Source organism: Falco punctatus, assembly GCF_963210335.1.
Source record: "Falco punctatus genome assembly, chromosome: 15".
NCBI classification, from domain to species: Eukaryota; Metazoa; Chordata; class Aves; order Falconiformes; family Falconidae; genus Falco; species Falco punctatus.
Genome location: NC_137595.1, coordinates 19,084,735 through 19,102,050, shown reverse-complemented (window position 1 = coordinate 19,102,050; position 17,316 = coordinate 19,084,735). Strand labels below are relative to the sequence as shown.

Sequence of the window (17,316 nt, the reverse complement as noted above, 5' to 3'; positions counted from 1 at the left end):
TTGGGAACCGGCTTGCTGCTCCGAGGCTTGTTGCTTCAGGGAAGTGTTTGACACGGTCTGAAGCTGCGGATGCGATTAGAGGGGCTAACCTCTACCAAGTGCTTACACAGTCATACTTTTTGCTATCAGTTTTCTCTCCTTACTCTTATTATCTAATCACCAGAGTATTTTGCAGAGAGGCACGAGACGTCTGAGAGCTTCCTGAGTTTTGTGCAGCCTCCTGCTGCTTTGTTTCAGCACCGTTTACGGGCAGAGCCCAGTCTCCTGACCGTGAGCTCAGAGGCTGTTGGCTCCCGTGTCCCTGCCTGCAGGGATGCTCCGGGTGCTGGGACCCTCCGTGGCAACCAGCTCTGCTGCTCTGGGAAGTAGCCCATGGGTGGCTTTGTCACGGCTTGCTTCCCTCCCAGGGTGTGGAAGCTGGTGCAGGAGAGGGAGGTCACTTTTCTGGGAAGCACTCCCTGCCGACAGGGCCGTCCCCATCTCTGCTGGAGAGAGGACGTGGAAGCAGCCCATAAACGTAAACCGGCAGTCAGACTTTATCTGACCTTTTATCCGACCTGCCCTCCCTGTAAGCCTGAACACAAAATGTCATGCAGTTCCCTTGTATCAAGCCCCTGGGCGCAGGCTTATCTGAATTACCCGTGCCTGTGCTGGCTCCTGCAGCCAAGTTTCCATCAATTTGCTCTCTAAGCGCTACAAGTCCCTCGATTCACCGCAGCGGTATCCAGCCAGCAGCACAAAGCACGCAGATCCAAAAGTGACACTTGCCTGAAGCAATAAATAAACTGGCTCCCAAACTACCTTGCTTCTTAGCAGCTAGGCTTGCTCAGCTCTGCTCCCAAGGAGTGCCTCGTTTCATCCGCAAAATCCCGAGACACGCATGTTGAAAGGATCCCGTGTCCCCAGCTCGCTGCGTGTGGAAATTACATTAACAGCCACGACGCTCCTCAGCACAGAGCAATTAAAGGATCAGGTTAAATAACAACCACTCTTTGTATCCAAGCCCAGAGCATATGCAGAACAAATTTGTGCTTGTGGCCTTCATCTTCGGTCAGCAAGCGCGGCCCCTTCCTGCCCCTTGGCCACGGCAGTGGCAGCAGTGGGGCAGGGGCTGGGGCAGGGGCAGGGGCAGGAGCAGGGGATGGGACAGGGTCAGGGTCAGGGTCAGGGGCACTGCAACTTACCCAGGTCCATGGAGGATCCTGACATGAGCCCAGGTTGTAATTTGGTTATTTGTTTCTCAAGTCACCTGCAAATAATCTTCCTGATATACCTGTGTAAGAAATCTGTTTGCTAATTTGTCTGAATTTTCCTCTAAATAATTTATATGACCAAGTCACAGTCTAATTTTAAAATTAAATTAATTACAATTAAAAATTAAAATATCTTGAGAATGGAAAAAGCGTTAAATGAAAAATGTGGAAGTTTTCCCCATAAGCACCTTTGCTTATCAAAATAATGAAAAATCACAGCTATATTTTATATTAATTTATTAGAAAAAAGATATACAGTTTAATGTGCAAATATATACAACAAACATTACAATGAAACATCAGGAAGGTGAGCCCCTTCCCTCTATCAATGACTTACTCCTTCGTAACAGAGATGATTGTTTAATGCTTCCCCACAGATTTACAAATACAAAAAACGTATAATGCTTCATTTGCACAAGACAAAAGTTTATTTTTATTTGAACAAAAAATATTCTGGCTTTGACATGGCAAAAGTCTGCTATTTTGGTGGCTTTTTTATTTATTTTTTTTTTTAAGACCTGAGCAAGTTTTGCGGAACGGGAACAAAGAAAAGGCATTGCCCTGTGCTTCATTCTCATCACAGCATCTGATGGTCTTTGAATTACTAAACCACTGAATCACTTCAAGTGAATGCAACTCCAAAATCTACACTTACGATGTAATTAGCGACATGGAAGAGAGCAGGCGCTACTGCTGGCAAAAGTGAGCTGGCCGAAAGCACCTGGCTCCAGCTAAATGGCTGTTGACTTTTCTCAGGTAAAGTGTTCCTATCTGCCAGTAAAGAATTTAATGCTGCCTCCTGTAATAAAGGCATTATAAACGGAAAAAACAGCTTAGACCTAAAAGCAAACAAACTTTGCATCCTGCTACGCCTTGCTTAAACGCATGATCATGGCAAGACTGCAGAATAAGGCCCTGTTAAACCCGAGCGGAATAAAGACGTTGGGAATGTGTGTAACTCCCAGTTCAGCACTGAAATCGCTCCAGGAAGGAACTGATCGAATTGATTTCATTACGATTCTTTAGGAAGTATTTCAAGCAGGTGTTTGTCGCAGGCTATTTTGTTGTTCAGTGGCCACAGATTTCAGTACAAGAGCTCCATCTCATCGCTGGTCTCCTCCCTCCTGTGCCTGGGTGCCGGCACGCTGGCCCGCTCACCGGCCGTGCCAGCCGCAGGGGGATCCCAGCTGATCACCCCAACACCAACCACAGGTCTGAAACCATTTCGCTTGTTTGTGTCCTACATCGTCCTGCAACCCAGCTTCAGCTGGCAACTCCACAGCGTGACCTTTCCAGTCAAGCGAGAACCATGCTGCTCCTTGAGCGCTCCTCTCCCTTTTAAACCAGGAACACTGGTGGTGCCGGAGAAGGCACAGCAAGTGCTGAGCCAGGCAGTGCCCGTCCTCCCAGGAGATGGGAGTTTCCTAAGGAACCACTGGCTGTCCCACGCTCATTTAGGTGCACAGCCTCTCTCTGCATCAGCTCTCATGATACTTTTTAAAGAAATACACACAAATAACACCAGAACCGACCCCCAGCAAAAGGAGGACACTACCAGCAGTGTTCCTGGCTGACCCCAGAGCCAGTGCCAGCCATGGGCTCTTGCCTGGGCTACGCTGTCAGATGTAATGATGTCAAAAGCTGACTCAATTTTCAGGTGCTTTCATGGGTTTTCTTTCCCCTTTGGCCAAGGGATCAGTAGTTAAGAACAGACTTCAACCAGGGACTCCTTTCTGCTATGTAGCACCCGTAGGGTGCTACAGCAGGGGCTGCAGCAGCTCCCTGACCGCCAGCGTCCCTAATGATGGGGTGGCCACAGCAGGTCCGGCCTTTGCCATCCTCCCCCGATCCCCCTCCTCCTTACCCTCTTCCGAGTATTGTTGAATTTGACTAAAACAAAAAAATAAAAGCCTTGGGGGAGGACCTCTCTGCCTTTAAAACTGTTTTTTTAATTTTGTTGTAATTGTTCCTGGTTTACGTGTGGTGCTTACGCAAGAATGCGTATCACGGAGCCTGGAGCCGCAAGCAAAGCCAGACCTTAAAAGAAAAATCTGAATAAACCCCCAAACTTAGCTTTTAGTTAAAAAGTGGAAGTTAGAAACCAATGACCAGCATATGATCAACGTAAGAGAGCGGTGGGGGCAAGCAGGGGACACATGGAAGTTGAAAGGGGGCCGTTCTGATCTAAGGACAGTCCCTGCCAAGCTATATGTTTATGTCCTTTTAGGGGGGGAAAAAATACCAAAAGAGCTCTTTCTTTTCTAACCTTCTGAATGCTCCCTTAACCTTAATTTCTCAAAGTTTAAATATTTTCACAATAAACTAGAATAACAAGTGACTCAGTTGTCTCCAATAACTTGGTGTTTTTCCACTTCAGAAGATTTTCTGACAGCATGAAAAGAACTGCTCCGGTCAAACACGAGCTTATCTGTCCGCTATCGCAGGCCGCCTCGGAGGCCGCTGTGCCGTCACCCTGCGATTTGGGATCTGCAGCAGCACAGCAGTTTCACCTGCCCCGTGGGGATGTTCCCTGTCCCCTGCTGTGACACGCGCCTTAGCTGCTCTTTTAGCACTGCAGCACACACCAAAAGCTTTCCGTGGCAAGTGTTATTTGTACACCCTGAAAGAAAGGCAGCTCTTTTGAGCAGAAAGGCACACGACTCAAACTGTGGCCCTTCCTTGCTTACGTCTCTCGAACATCTCAAACACCTCCGTGGCGGCGCCGATCTCCACCGCCTCTCCCCAAACCCACTTCCCCTTTAGCAGCACCACACCCAGGGCATGGCTGCTCAGGCCTCTCCGACAGCAGTTTTAGGACAAAACAAGTAGGTTTTAACAAAACTAAATTTCACACCAGACAGACAGGATTTCTATGGAAAAGTCTGAATTCTTTGCAAAACTTTTACCAACACCAACTTTCGGTTTAGAGCTTTGGTGGGCAGGAAGAGCGTAGGAGAAGACAGCAGGTCAGCTATCTGCAGTACAAACCCCGGTTTTCCAAGCAGCTCTGGTCCAGGACACTTGACGCCCGCAAGCCTGGGTGCCCAGTTTGCCCCAGAGTCAATAAAGGCGCCGGTGAACCTCGTCGGTCTTGCAGGGTAAGCTAATTAGAGCCTGGTCGCCACGGATCCCCAGCTTTGTATGTGTGCTAAAGCAGCAGTGAGGCTTGCAAGCACTTCAGCTGTCTTGAGGTAGGAGGAAAATGGTGTTTCCGTCAGCTACGCCGCCTCTCCAGCAGGACGTGTGGCTCGGCCGTGTCTCTCAGCCTCCCGGAGTGCCCAAATGGCTGAAGCAGAGTGGGTGCACAGAGGACAGCAAGTAGGAGCCTGGAAATGCCAGTGGGTTCTGCAGTGACATTTCTACGACCTCTGTTTGGTAAATCAGCATTTTTGGGATGTCAGATTACAGTAATACAGTGTGGTAGCAACAGGCACGCGAAGGGAGGCCGGTGACTTGGCACTGTCAAAGAGGAAAGCTTTCTGCCCGTCCTCGCCGAGAGGATCGGACCTCTCACAGCCAGCAGGACTTACCTACGCGAGCGAAGCCTGCCAGGATCAAATCCAGTGTGGGTCGCTCAGCGGTACTGCATACTTCCACCATTCAAGTGGCTGTGTGCCACCTTAAAATAAAGATTGCGGCCAAGCTTTTCAAGTTAAATATGTTATAAACTATACACATATGCGATCCTGAGATAGTGCCTGCAACAAGTCCCAAGGTAGATAAGCTTCCTGAACACAGAGGTCCTCATGCCGCATAAGCTCATTGTTGTTTTATTTTGGCAGGCCTGCTCGCCTCTCTCAGAGCACACTGCACTTCCTAATTCTCTTTTTTTTTGGGGGGTGGGTCTAGTGAAACAATCAGTTTGACGACTGCTACCAGCAGTTCCAATGGCATTTCTTCTGCAGTTCAGATGAAAGCATTCTTGATCCTTCGCCAGTTCTCCCAAGACTTGCCGAAACAGGCTCACAGCTTCCCTTTCTATTTTTTGGCCAGCCAAGAGCTGTGTGCCTGCAGCCTCCTGCTAGAGGAGCAGCTGTGCTCCGCTGCGCTGTGCGACGACGCTCCTCAAGACAGGGGAGAAAACATCAGACAGAAAGGCGACAAGTATGAGCCACAACAGAGGGAAGAAGCTTAATACAATGACCGTCGCCCAGAGGGTCAAAGACCAGGCATTCCAGTCCCCTCAGTACGTAGTGCTGTTTGGAGTTTCTGACAGCATCAGCTCAGAGTCAGACTTTTAAACCCAGGGGAAAAATATTTTCTAAAATCCTCTTCGCTTAAGCACTAAGTATTTAAAAAGTTCTTTTTATTGTTTCAGTATTTTAGCCCTTAGTTGATTAGTCACCAATACCTGTCAGATGCTCGCTGCCATAAAAGCACTCTGAGCACCCGCAGTATTTGTAGGAATATAAAAAAATAGCTTTAGCAACTAGGAATTATGCAACACAGGGAGAAGGCAGGACTAACTAGATTAATGCAACTTGTAGTGGATTTGTTAACGTTAAATGTATGACTCGTCGCAGAATCATGCCAAAAAATGGTACCATGTAGCTTACTGGTAAGGGCAGTAAAAAGGGTAATGCATTACTTTAATCATCAGTGAACCACTCACTCATTCAACATACTATTTCCAGCTGAAATCAAAGGTTTCCATTAAAAAGGCCATTCCTCTACGGACTGTAAGCCACTTACAACTCTCTGCCTTTGAACTCTACTGTGATAGCTGCTTCATTAACATTGTGGTTCCAGTGCAAAAAAAAAAAATATATATATCCTCCAGATCCCAAAGCTTCTTCCTTTAGACTTTTGATTGTCTCTCATCTGTCCATTCCTGCTTAGTGTTCTGTAAAGCTTGAGTCTTCTGTTCATCCACCTGGACATAGTCCACTCTCTGCTCCTCTGAGAGAAAAGGTTTCTGCGTGACAGAAAGGAAAAAAACGATGTATTAATTTTAGGGTTGAAAAGGGATGCTAGTGAAACTTGGCTTGACTTTCTGTTTTCCCTTTCCCTTGTTCCTTGATTGCTTCACCTTGAAGCTCACAGTGACATCAGCTGACAAAAGCACTGCTTTACAGCCTGCTTTAGCTATAATTATCCATCTGTCACCCTGTCACTCAGTCCAGCACAGTGAGCGGGGAAAACGTGCTGTTCTGGCTATTTCCATGCAGATAATCATTCTCTTCTCATCTGAGTGATCCTGCTGCAGGGATGACCTAACTGCATTTTAACTACAAGGAGGGTTTAAATAAGAAAGCTTAGGAGTCTTGAGTCTTTTGCATCCAGGAGTACTAGCTGATGGGGGAAACTACACACAGGAGACAAAATGGCCCAAACCACCAACAGTTTGTCGCTTTGCAGTGGTACCTACCCACCACCTAGGCAGGTCATAAACTCTTTGGAGCAAAGAATCTATTTTCTGAGCATTGCTAAGGAAATTGAAATGCTTTTGGTGATGTGAGAATAAAGATGCACATTTTGCTGTGTTACAAGAGATGGTACAGTTTTACCCCGTGAATTTATCATGGGCTGTAAACTTGTCATTGCAAAGAGAATTGGGGAAAAACTAGCAGGAAAGGTTTTGTGGAGACTTGATGAAAATGGAAGAGCAGACAGAGACCCTGTAAGCACCAACAAACTTGCCCACGAGCCCTCGTGGCTGCACATCCCAGCGCAGTCTCATGCCCTCTGCCGAGCTCGCGTTAATGGCATCCCTGTGAGTCACGCTAAGGACACTTAGCCATCACCCTAATAGTGCTTTTATTATATTAATCTTGGGCCTGCCACAAATGCAGTCAGCTGGCAACACGACTGGCTTCACTACGATGCTTCGGGCACCTAGCAGAGTGTGACCCTCGGTCCTGTTTTCCTCCCAACGGACAGAAAGATAGGAGGCTGTGGGGGTTTTCAGATGACTCATACCTTCTGTACAGGGGATGGGGAAGCAGAATTAAAATCCAATGCTAAGTAATCAAGGTTAGATTTCCTTGTCCATGGAAAAGCACCACTGTATGGAGATGTTGCCTGTCTGTGTTCCTGTCGGGAAAGAAAAGAAACCTTTAATGCTCTTAAAACATGATGCTAAAAGGAAGCAGGACCACAACTGCAGGTTGGACACTCGGCTGGCAGAACACAAGGGAGGAGGGTCAGCACCCATGTCATTTTTTATGCCAAGGGTACATCTGTTGACTGACCACAGGATAGCACCCAATAATTGCAGGATGGCATAAAGAAACGGGGAACATCTTTTTCTCCTGGTAATTAGAGCAAAACAAGCAAACCAGACTGATTTTCATTCAATGTTATCAAGGAGGACTTACGCCCAGCTTCTCAACCCAAGCCCTCGGAAGGCTCAGATTCACAGGGGTGCCCTCTTAACCATCAGCATACTACGCATTTGAAGAAATGGTGATAATTCTGTTCAAATCTAGCAACTGAACATTAATTTCAGAAAAATCACGGATAACCACAAATGTATGGGAGGTTTTATTTGACTAGAAGAATCAAATGGGGAGTAGCTGCAGCTGGAACTGCCCTGCTGAGCAGATTTTGATCTAGGAGAGGTGTGGGTTAAAATTTGAGACTACGGTTCATAGGAATTGTCGTCAGTTTTGCAATATATTTCTATAGCCATTGCCACTGGGCGCTGGCTATGGAGCCAAATCTGCAGACATTGGCTCAGATTAAGGGATTTGAGATCCATTTCCACCTAAAATTCAAAGGAAACTGAGATTCTGGTCTCTCGCAAGATATGGCTAAAGAGTGAATGAAGAAAAGGAAGCCACAAAGCCAGATGTTCTTCTTTCATGGGATGGGAAGTGGGGTTAGTGCCACCAGCCAAAGCAGAAGCAATAAGAGACTTTAATGGGAGTTCTGTTTCTGCACAATATTTGGTGTGTTTCTTTAGGAAGTGCACTAACGGCTTTCTGTCATTTCCTAGGAGATTTTGCAGGGGCACACTTTTAAAAGGTGAAAAGATTTAATTTTCCTTTGCCTTAATGAGTTCTCATGTAAATATGGCTGATCCCTGTGATCTCTTGGAACTGCTCAGCAACATTCGTGGGTGAACAGCTGAGTTCTGCAGAGCAGAAGAAGGGCTTCCCTTATCTCTCCGTAAATTGGCCCCAGTGTCTTTGGTTTAAAAACGTTTCATCATTTTTTAAAAAAAACAGAAGGCAAAGGACAAACCTCCTCAACATTTTTTCTTAGAAAACAAACTTCTGCATTCTCCATCAATGTGACAGAGCAGAATAAAGCAAAGGATGGCTGTGTGAAAATGAAGATTACCATATGAATGTAACTTTCTTCCTCTTCTCCGGAAACTGAATTGGCAAATATTCTTGCTGAATTAATACCGTCTCTTTCTGGTGAGATAAAGCTCATTCGATTGCTATGAAGAAAAACACAGGAGAGGTTAAGGAAGCATCTTACAGATGCTCTGAAATGAAGCCAAAGCCTGACACAGTCCATATGGTGAATAAACTCACACTAACGCTGCAGACTTTATGGAGAGGATGTCCAAAACCACTCCTTAGTTCTAGAAAAAGTATGCTATATCGCTTATGAGTGGTTTTGTTGGGTTTTGTGTGGTTTTTTTTTTAACTGGGATTTATGAAAGTTTGCCATCTATGGTTTGACAGAAAGCATAAAACATTGGAGGAATTCTCCAACAAGGGGCACAGAGATGGATATCATTCATTTGGGTAATATGTGCCAAAGGGGCAGCTACTGAGTTGTGTGGGTATCTACATTTTGGAGATCGATGTGAGTTAATCAGCCACTGGAGGTGCACGCAGAGGAACTTATCTGGCTTTGAACGCAGCGTAAACACATGCTGCCTGAGCTATGGGGCTGGCTGTGACTCAGCCCTTGTACAAGGAAATGTCTTCCACTAACATAACTGTCAGAGGTATATCGTGAGTAAATTATTGCGGGCTAGCACAATGGGGTTAGTTATTAGGAAATTAGATGGCCACTTTGTGCAGCATGAACAGTATAATTCCTTTTGCTTTATTAGTTCCGGCCATACTTCTTTTTTAGTTTTGTTAATGTAAAACGTGCAAACTCCCTCCGAGCTCGTTATCCTTCAGGACTCTGCACTGTGTCAGCACTAATTAACCACAGCACTCTGGCAGGGATGCTTGGAAGGCAGGCTACTGGGTTTCCCTAACAGGCAGCATGCGGCAGGCAGCGCCAAAGGGCTTAACCGGCTTTGCACTGCATGGCTGAGGGAGGGGTCTGCAACTGGGAAACTGCCTGGCTCGTGTCCCTTTTGCCCTCCAAATGACTACCTGAGGTAGGGGAATGCAAGCGCCCTGTCTGGCACTAATCCTAGCGAAAAAACCCCATTTTCCGGAGTGTTTGGGGCATGCAGAGGAGGTTGGTGGGAATTCTCAGCGTTTGCACAGACACTTCAGCACAGCTGGCTCTCCTGTCAGCTCTTCCCCGCAGTGCCAAGACCCCCCCAGCCAGCAGGCTGCAGTCCTCCCCTGCTCAGGAGTTCCCTGAAGATGAGTCCTTTGCTGCCCTTGGAGCCCCACAGTATCATCTGTTCATACTACCTGGGCTTTGGGACGAAAAGCGCTTGTGTTTACCCCACAACTAATTTCCAGTGACAAAAGGTCACGCCAACAGATCAAGTCTGAATTGCAGTGTGGCAGAATTGCAGTATGCAGAAGTCTACACTGAGGCTACAAGTCAGGCAGGTCTTTATCTTACCTGGTTCTCTTTTGCTACATTAATTTTGGGGAACAAAAATGGCTCTATCACTTTGGAAAAAATAAATAAGGCATGAGAAGCTTTTAACCATCTCAGCAGCCACACCAGAGTGCAGACCAGCTCCCATCTTTTCAAAAGGAATCTTCAAAACAGACTGAGCATCACTGCGTGATGCTGAACACACTGGAGCTGCCTGTTGTGAAAGGGAGCCTGGCTTTTTAGAGACAGCCAGAGCCTGAGGGATGCTGGAAGGAGCCCTGGGGAATTTTTGTTTGTGGACTTTGCCAGGAAACTGTTTCTTGTGGGATGTGATAAGTTATTTTTAACTCCATTCCACAATGTTAATGCTTAGAAGATTGGAATGGCAGGTTTCTTGTTGACTTACTAAGGCACAGTCCACATCCTGGTCACGGCAGCATGCTCCCGGATTGTGGAGAGGTTCCTCAAGTCCAGAGGGGGTGGCCGCGCTGGAAGTAGATACAAAAGAAACTACATTTCTAATAGCAGAGCTAATGAAAAGTACAGACTGTTTAGAGAAATGCAGTTCTATATTAACAGCAAGAAACTAACAGAGTATTTCACAGAACATAACTGATATAACCAAGACAGAAATCAGTAACAAATGACCATTTCAGTCAGCACTGGAAAGCAAAGTTCCCCATTTACCCTAAAATAACAGAATAAATACAATGGACATAAGGAGAGCAAATGCTCCACGAGATCCACGTGCTTGCCTTAAATCTGCTCTGCATACGCTACTTTCGAGAGGAGAGGCCAGTTCAGCCTTACAGGTCAAAACAGGGTTTGGGCTCTCCTCTAAACAAAAAGCTCCTACACGTGGACATGAAGATCATTCCTCTCACCAGCTGATGTACATTTCCCACTCCATCCTCAAAACCTTCTAAGAAATGACCTGAACTTGCTTTGCTTCCTGGCAATGGTCTAAATTTCTGTCCCCACTTTCTAGTAGCATTTCTTGAACCATTTTCTGAGCAGCCTTGTGGCTCTGCAGCCCAAAGAGCTTTAATGTAGGCTAGGTTTAGGCAATTTCTCCACTGCAAAGCTGAATTTTGTCCCCAGTATATCCCTCTGGAAGTGCAACCCGGATTTTGGAGATGCCATGAAAAGCACAAGTGGAAAATTACCATCAGTAAAAGCATCTGCAGGAAATTCCTAATTAAACCAAGACAGCTGCGCCTACCCAACAGAGGTTTAACCAACAGCCCACACATCAAGTTTGAGTATTTGAATGTTTGGATGTCCTGTTCCTGGAAGGTCAGGGAGCTGGTGAGACAGCAGTACACGTACTTCAGAGCTGCAGGATTTAGTCTGCTGTCTCTCCAAGGATACATCCATTTGGTCATTTGCAGTCAGAGGGGATCTGAAGCCAGGCACCGTGCTAACGCAGCCACCCAGCCTGTGCAAGTGGGCATATGCATGCTCCTCCTCGGCTCACAAATGACCCTGCGGACGCCTCATACGTTACAGTACTATAAGCCACTTACACAGCCATTCAATCCCTCTTCTAGAACACGAAGCACTTTAAAATGTGCCGAGGACACTGTCAAAGGAGGTCACCCATGTCCCCACTATCAGAACCCCCTGGCTGCCAATTGCACCTAAGGTCTGGGCTTACATTTCCTACGAGGCTTGAGGTCTCGGTTCACTGGAGGGGGCTCCAGGTCCGAGGGAAGCTCAGGTAATGGGCTGGTGAGTTTTTCAGTGCTGACGACAGGGAAGGTAAACGTGGCTGAGCCGGGGCTCATGGGGATGTAGCCGTCGGGTGAACAGTCGGAGCCAGGTGCGGAGGGAGAGGTGCTGGGGCGCATGGGCACGTAGCTGTCCTCCGTGCTGTCTGAAGCGGTCGAGTAGAGCGGGGAGAACCGACAGGGCTTCAGAAGCAAAGGAGGGGAAAAAAACAGAGAAATGGGTTGATAAATGAATAGCTAACCCCCTGCAAGCCAGGAGGTGCTGTGAGCTGGCAACAGATCTGAGCTGAGCCCCAGGCCAGGAGAGTCCCGACGTGACCTTTCAGAGAGGCAGAAGCTGGAAAGACACGAGACAAACACATGAGTTCAGATGCACACTCCAGCTTTGGAGACGTCCACTTCTGAGCTTTGCAAGTCATTGCCGGAAACTAGAACCAAACTTATTGATGACTTAAGTAGGTTAAATCCTCCAACTTCAGTGAGGCTGCACTTGCCTCTCCCAGCAGTAATTCTGACCTATAAAATGAAGGAGGCTCCTTCGTACAAAAAGGCATACGAAAGGAGAACATCTGATGAACTAGATTTTTGCAAATCTCTCAGTGGAAGCTGAGAGAGCAGACACGCAGACCTACAAGTTACTCCTGATAGCTGGGAATAAACACTAGACATTCATTTTGTGAAGTTAGTGCTGGCTGTGTGGTGAGAGAGCTTGATTACAAACCTTACAAGCGTTCAAAGGGGAGAAAAATCTAAGTTGCCCACCAGCAGAGCTTACTTACAAGCAGCAAAGGAGCTCCTACACAGAGGACAATACCCAGTGCCAGGCAGAAGACCAGCTGTGTGATGGTGCTACATACAGCCACGTCTGCCAAAGGCTGAATCAGGAGGCTTTGGTGTGACAGAGCCCTGAATCACAGGAACTTTGAGAGCAGAGGACTTTCTACGTCCTAAAGAGAAGATATCCCTCAGGATCATGAAGTGGTAGGCTCCTTTAGACCCTTTCTTTCAAGAGATAAGCAGTTTTCTCAGGTGCTCTTGGTTAACAGTTTAATTCTTGAGGCTACCAGCACCCTTTTTCACAACAGACCTGGATTAGTCTGTTCTAAAACCAGGGTGCTCAGTGTTGTGGCCTCCCCTTCCCTCAAAGGCTTCTGGTGGCTGTAAAGCAGCAGCGCAGAAGTTGCCCAATGCCAAGTGTGTCCATTTTTTTTTATTCTTCTGCTGAATACAGAAAAGACTGAATATCAGGATGTGAAATGATTCACTTTCTGAAGTTCATAATGTGCCAGTCTTTAAAATTTATGCAAGCAGAGTACTTACCAAATTCAAGCTAAGCCTCTTATCCCGACTTCTTAAGGAACTGCCTTCCATGTCTGCTGCAAGATAAAAAAAGTGATTAAAAATGTGATAAGGCAGTGCAACCTTACGGAGATCATTCTGGAGTAAAGCATATGGCTCTAAAATAACTAGAGCTTTATAAAGATTCCGTAGCTCCTAGTATTTATCCTAAATGAGGAAATCCAATGACACTTAAGACCAGAACCAACTCAGCAGCATTTCAAGAGCTATTGCATCTATTTAAAGTTTGATGAAACCAAGAAACATGTTCATGTACAATCCAGCTGTAACTTACGCTTCCTGTAGCACAAGCAGTTGCTGAGAAAGACTGGTGTGGTGTGGAGAGCAAGCAACCAAGCAAAAATTTAAACCCAGCTCCTGCTCTAATCCCACTCTGTTTTCCCATCTGTCAAACTGGGGAAATTACATGAAAATGGACTGTAGGAAATCTTAATTCATTATTGCTTGGAAAGTTATTAGGAGCCTTGTATGTAAGGTGCCAGGGAAGTACATGTTATTGTCGAGAGTGTGCATGGGGGAACTTAACGGCAGGAGAAATATTCTTCTGTCACCCAGAAATGCTGCTGTGGTGCAAGTGGCTGAAGCTGATGGAGAACAAACAGCCAGAGAAAAGGTCACTGGTCACAGCGTCCCCTTGTGCAGCCTGACCTTTGTCTTGGTGTAGGTCAATTTTACTTTTGAAGAAAAAGGAAAAAAACCTGAAATCCAGCATTCAGTTGGGATGATGTTTACAGCTACCCTCCTTTTCTGGAAAATTATTTTCTGTGCAGAAAATGGCTTTTCTGTGGGAATACCCTAAAACCCTGCAACCATGTTAATCCAGCCCCTGCTCTCACGGTGGAGATGTCAATACTGTGCTGCAACTGAGGGTCTTTGCAGTGGTATCAGCATAAAAGGAAAAGTGCTAAACAAGAACAAAGTGATACTATTAGTGTGGATACACATTCAGATAGGTGCAGCCACTATCCTGGGGCAGCTATGTTTATTTTTTACTTTGGTAAAGAGACATTCAGGCACAACGCTGTGGCAGGTGCCAGGATATAGGTGCCTTACACATGTACAGCTTGTTCCCCTTCGTGGCGCCGCCACCAGCGTACGCTGCCTTTGCACTGGGTTAATTAAATCTGTTCAGCTTTTACATGTTGCCATGGGCAAAAAATAAAGTAAATAACTCGAGTGGGCTCACTCTGGGAGCTGGTGAAGAACAGGTGCTTTCTCTGTGTTTCCTTTTCTGATCTTGTTAAACACATTTTAATACAGAGTTTAACCTTTCAAATAGTTTCAGCTGCACTTAGGGTAAGAAAAAATAGCAGCACTAATTAATTCATTGCTGCCCCCTGTCAGGCAGAGATAACCTTGCAGCACGGTAGCAGAACATGACATTTGGCCACTTAATCCTCTTAAAAACATTTTGGCATAAATTGGGTTGGAAGAACATTAACTGTCTCAAGTGGGCTGGCAGCATTAGAGCGGCACATGTGCAGAAGCAAGAGCAGCACCTTTCAGGGAGCAACCAAATGGAACTGATGATTAAGAATACCAATTCCATTGACGGGTGTTTCTCCACAAACCTTCCAAGAATTGTTTGTACACTGATAAACAGGCTGGACAGAGGTCTCCTTGCTTTCACTTCTGAGCTTTAAGAACAAGATCTAACAGCCCCAAACACCAGTTGGTCATTCAAACTACAAGAGTCTAAAGGTCACTTGTCCTTAAAAACCTACGTTGTCTCCATCAAAAATGACACATCACTGCAAAATACTTGATGATTTCCAGCCAGGTATTCCAGCTGCCTCCCTCTGTTCTGTGGCTCCACAAAATAAAACTTTCCCATACTGCATGTACTGGTTTTTGACTGTTATTTCTGTTTGTGATGACGATGTTTCAAGAACAAGTGGAAAAATCAGCTCAGCTCAGAGCAGAGCTTGCTTTGCAGCACAGCCTGGCTCCGCAGTGGGTTTTCAGGCTACCCTGCAAGGACAGAGTGGGATTTGCTCAAGGACACACAGAGTCCCTGGTTCAACCTGGATTACATCCCATCCCCAGTGTCTCCCTGGCTTCCCGTTCTTTACTCTAAGCTGCAAAGTCAGGCTGCTGTTACAGAAAGGACTGGATGCGGCGAAGCAGCGCAGCTACAAAGGCATTTCCCATGTGCAAGCCCACATTTGGACCTGCATAAATAGAGAGTTTGGCATGGTCTGATTCAGTGGTTGGCTTTTCATTTTGATTTCTCTGCTGCTTTCTTTTGTGGAGAGGGAGGGGACATGGAAAACTAGCAAGTCGTCACCCTGAAGAGATCACAACCAGATCGCTGCCCGTGTGTACACACTGAGGGGGTTTTACAGAGCAGGAGCTGAATGTGAGGGACAGGTCTGAAACCCGCCTGCTAACTAATTTGAAACAAGCACTTCAGGTTGCTTTGGGTGGTGTATGATTTTGCAGGGGAGGAGGACAGGAAGGCACAACGGGAGGTGGGAGCCTACTCTGCACTCATGGGCAGCTCCATCCCTCACACCAGTACTGCTTTGTTGGCTCTTGGAAATACACTCACCTTTCCAGTTCCTCACGTTGTCCAAGCTGGACAAGGAGATCCTCCTGGGCACCAGAGCAACCTGAGCCCGGCAGATCCCTGCGTGCCCATTCTGGAGGGCTCCACCACCCACCTCGTCCCCTCTCCTGTCTGAGAAGTGGGTTGGCTTGGGTGGCCGTGGCGGGGGGGTGTTGGACAGGACGTCCAGCTGGGTTACACCGTAGGGCAGTGCGTTTTGGCTCTTGTCAATCTGAAAGGTTGGTGTCAGCGGTGTCCCCAGCAGTGGAGAAGAGGAGGAAAAGTCACTGGGTGGCCCACTAATGTCTATGTTCCTGGACACAGTGCTGGGATTTGCCAGTGGGGCCCCATCCTGGTGCACAGTGCCAGCGCTGGATGGCTGTACAAGGTACAAGGAGGGCTGGGACTGCAAGGAGTCGACAAAAACATCGTCTGATGAGGTTTGCTCCAGAGATCTGTCTGAATTCGACCAGCTGTCACACCTGCAGAGAGACAGAGGTCAGGACCTACGCCTTCCTTTTCTCCTGGTTGCAACCAAGCAAGCACACAGCAAAAAAAAACCCCAAACCCACCCCACAGCTCGGCACAAAATCTGTCCCTTCCCTATGGCTGTGGAAGGTCCCCCTGAGCTGGGCTGGGGCACTCTGTGGAGCACCTTGGGCAGCAGCAGGCAGAAAGGGCATCTGGAAGGGGGCTGTATGTGAGGTCCCCAGCCACCCACCCTGGAAGGAGACCGGGCCAACATGCTCGACTGCTAATCTATGCTATGAAAAACCCTGTGTAAATTGGATTAGGCTGCTGGTCCCTGTTGTGCTCGAGAGCCTACCCTGAGTGGCAGGGCTCAAGGACCAGTTTACTCCAGTTTCCTAGGGCATCAGTGGGCAGGCAGAGGGTGGCTGCAGCCTGATGCATCTGACAGATCCCAGACCTACCTGTTGTGGCTGAGCTTGCCCGACTCGCAGTTGGAGAGGAAGAGGTAGTCAGGGAGGAAGACCGACTCTGACTCGCTGGGGGTCTCTTCCGCAGCAGACGCGTCAGCAGCAGCATGGTCGACCGAGAAGGAGGGATCAGCAATGCGGGAGGCATGGGTGGAGGCAGCTGGTGATGGCTGTGGGGACGAGGTCGTGTGAGACAGGCTCTCCACTGAACCTGCAATTGGAACGGATGGCCCCGGCTGAGGGATGGCTCTGACTCACCCTGGCCCACTGCCTCTCCTGGCCACCACCAGCTTGCCTTTGCACCAAGGATGTTCCACCCCGGAGCAGCAATGGGTCAAGGCAAACACTGATTCTGGGGAGAGGGGATGCTGGTTTTGCAGCTGATCCCCCTGTCCGGGCTGGGTAAGCCAGCTGCCAAATCGAGGAGCTGCAGGAGGTGCAGACCCACCTTGCTTTGGGGTTCCCCGCTCCTGCAGGGCTGCAGCATCTCTCCTGCAGACAGTGATGAAGACAGCCTCTGCTGAGGAAAGTACCGAGGCAGAGTGGTCTGTTTTATCAAGTATTGTTTAGGATCTAACGTAAATAATTAATTATTAATCTCCAACACTTCAAATTAATGGCAACAAGGAAAGGGATTCATTTCTCCCCACTTTCTAGATGTCAGTGGACAAAACAGAGCTTTGCAGCTCATGGAGCAGCTGGATTTGTTGCACCTCTGAATTTATCTGCAAACTCCTTATGCCTCCCTAGGCTGGGCACCATGAGAGCTGTGGTGTAGCTGTTATCGCCCAGCT

The 17,316-nt window shown here is 47.4% G+C and overlaps 1 protein-coding gene across 9 annotated transcripts in view; it reads right to left on the bottom strand.

Moving 5' to 3' along the window:
* Positions 1 to 1,473: 1,473 nt before the first annotated feature.
* GAB3 (GRB2 associated binding protein 3) overlaps positions 1,474 to 17,316 on the bottom strand; it is a 79,820-nt gene continuing 63,977 nt past the window's right edge. For 4 of the 9 annotated variants that reach the window (XM_080365459.1, XM_080365457.1, XM_080365454.1 and 1 more), the window contains 9 exons: positions 16,971 to 17,042; positions 16,517 to 16,733; positions 15,588 to 16,066; positions 12,998 to 13,053; positions 11,605 to 11,860; positions 10,354 to 10,435; positions 8,538 to 8,640; positions 7,173 to 7,286; positions 1,474 to 6,168 (listed from right to left, as the gene is read on the bottom strand). In XM_080365459.1, the coding sequence (XP_080221585.1) occupies positions 6,052 to 6,168; positions 7,173 to 7,286; positions 8,538 to 8,640; positions 10,354 to 10,435; positions 11,605 to 11,860; positions 12,998 to 13,053; positions 15,588 to 16,066; positions 16,517 to 16,733; positions 16,971 to 17,042 (1,496 nt within the window). In that variant the 3' untranslated portion in view covers positions 1,474 to 6,051. The remainder of the gene's footprint in view (positions 6,169 to 7,172; positions 7,287 to 8,537; positions 8,641 to 10,353; positions 10,436 to 11,604; positions 11,861 to 12,997; positions 13,054 to 15,587; positions 16,067 to 16,516; positions 16,734 to 16,970; positions 17,043 to 17,316) is intronic. The other 5 variants (XM_080365460.1, XM_080365458.1, XR_013923792.1 and 2 more) reach the window with 4 other exon arrangements.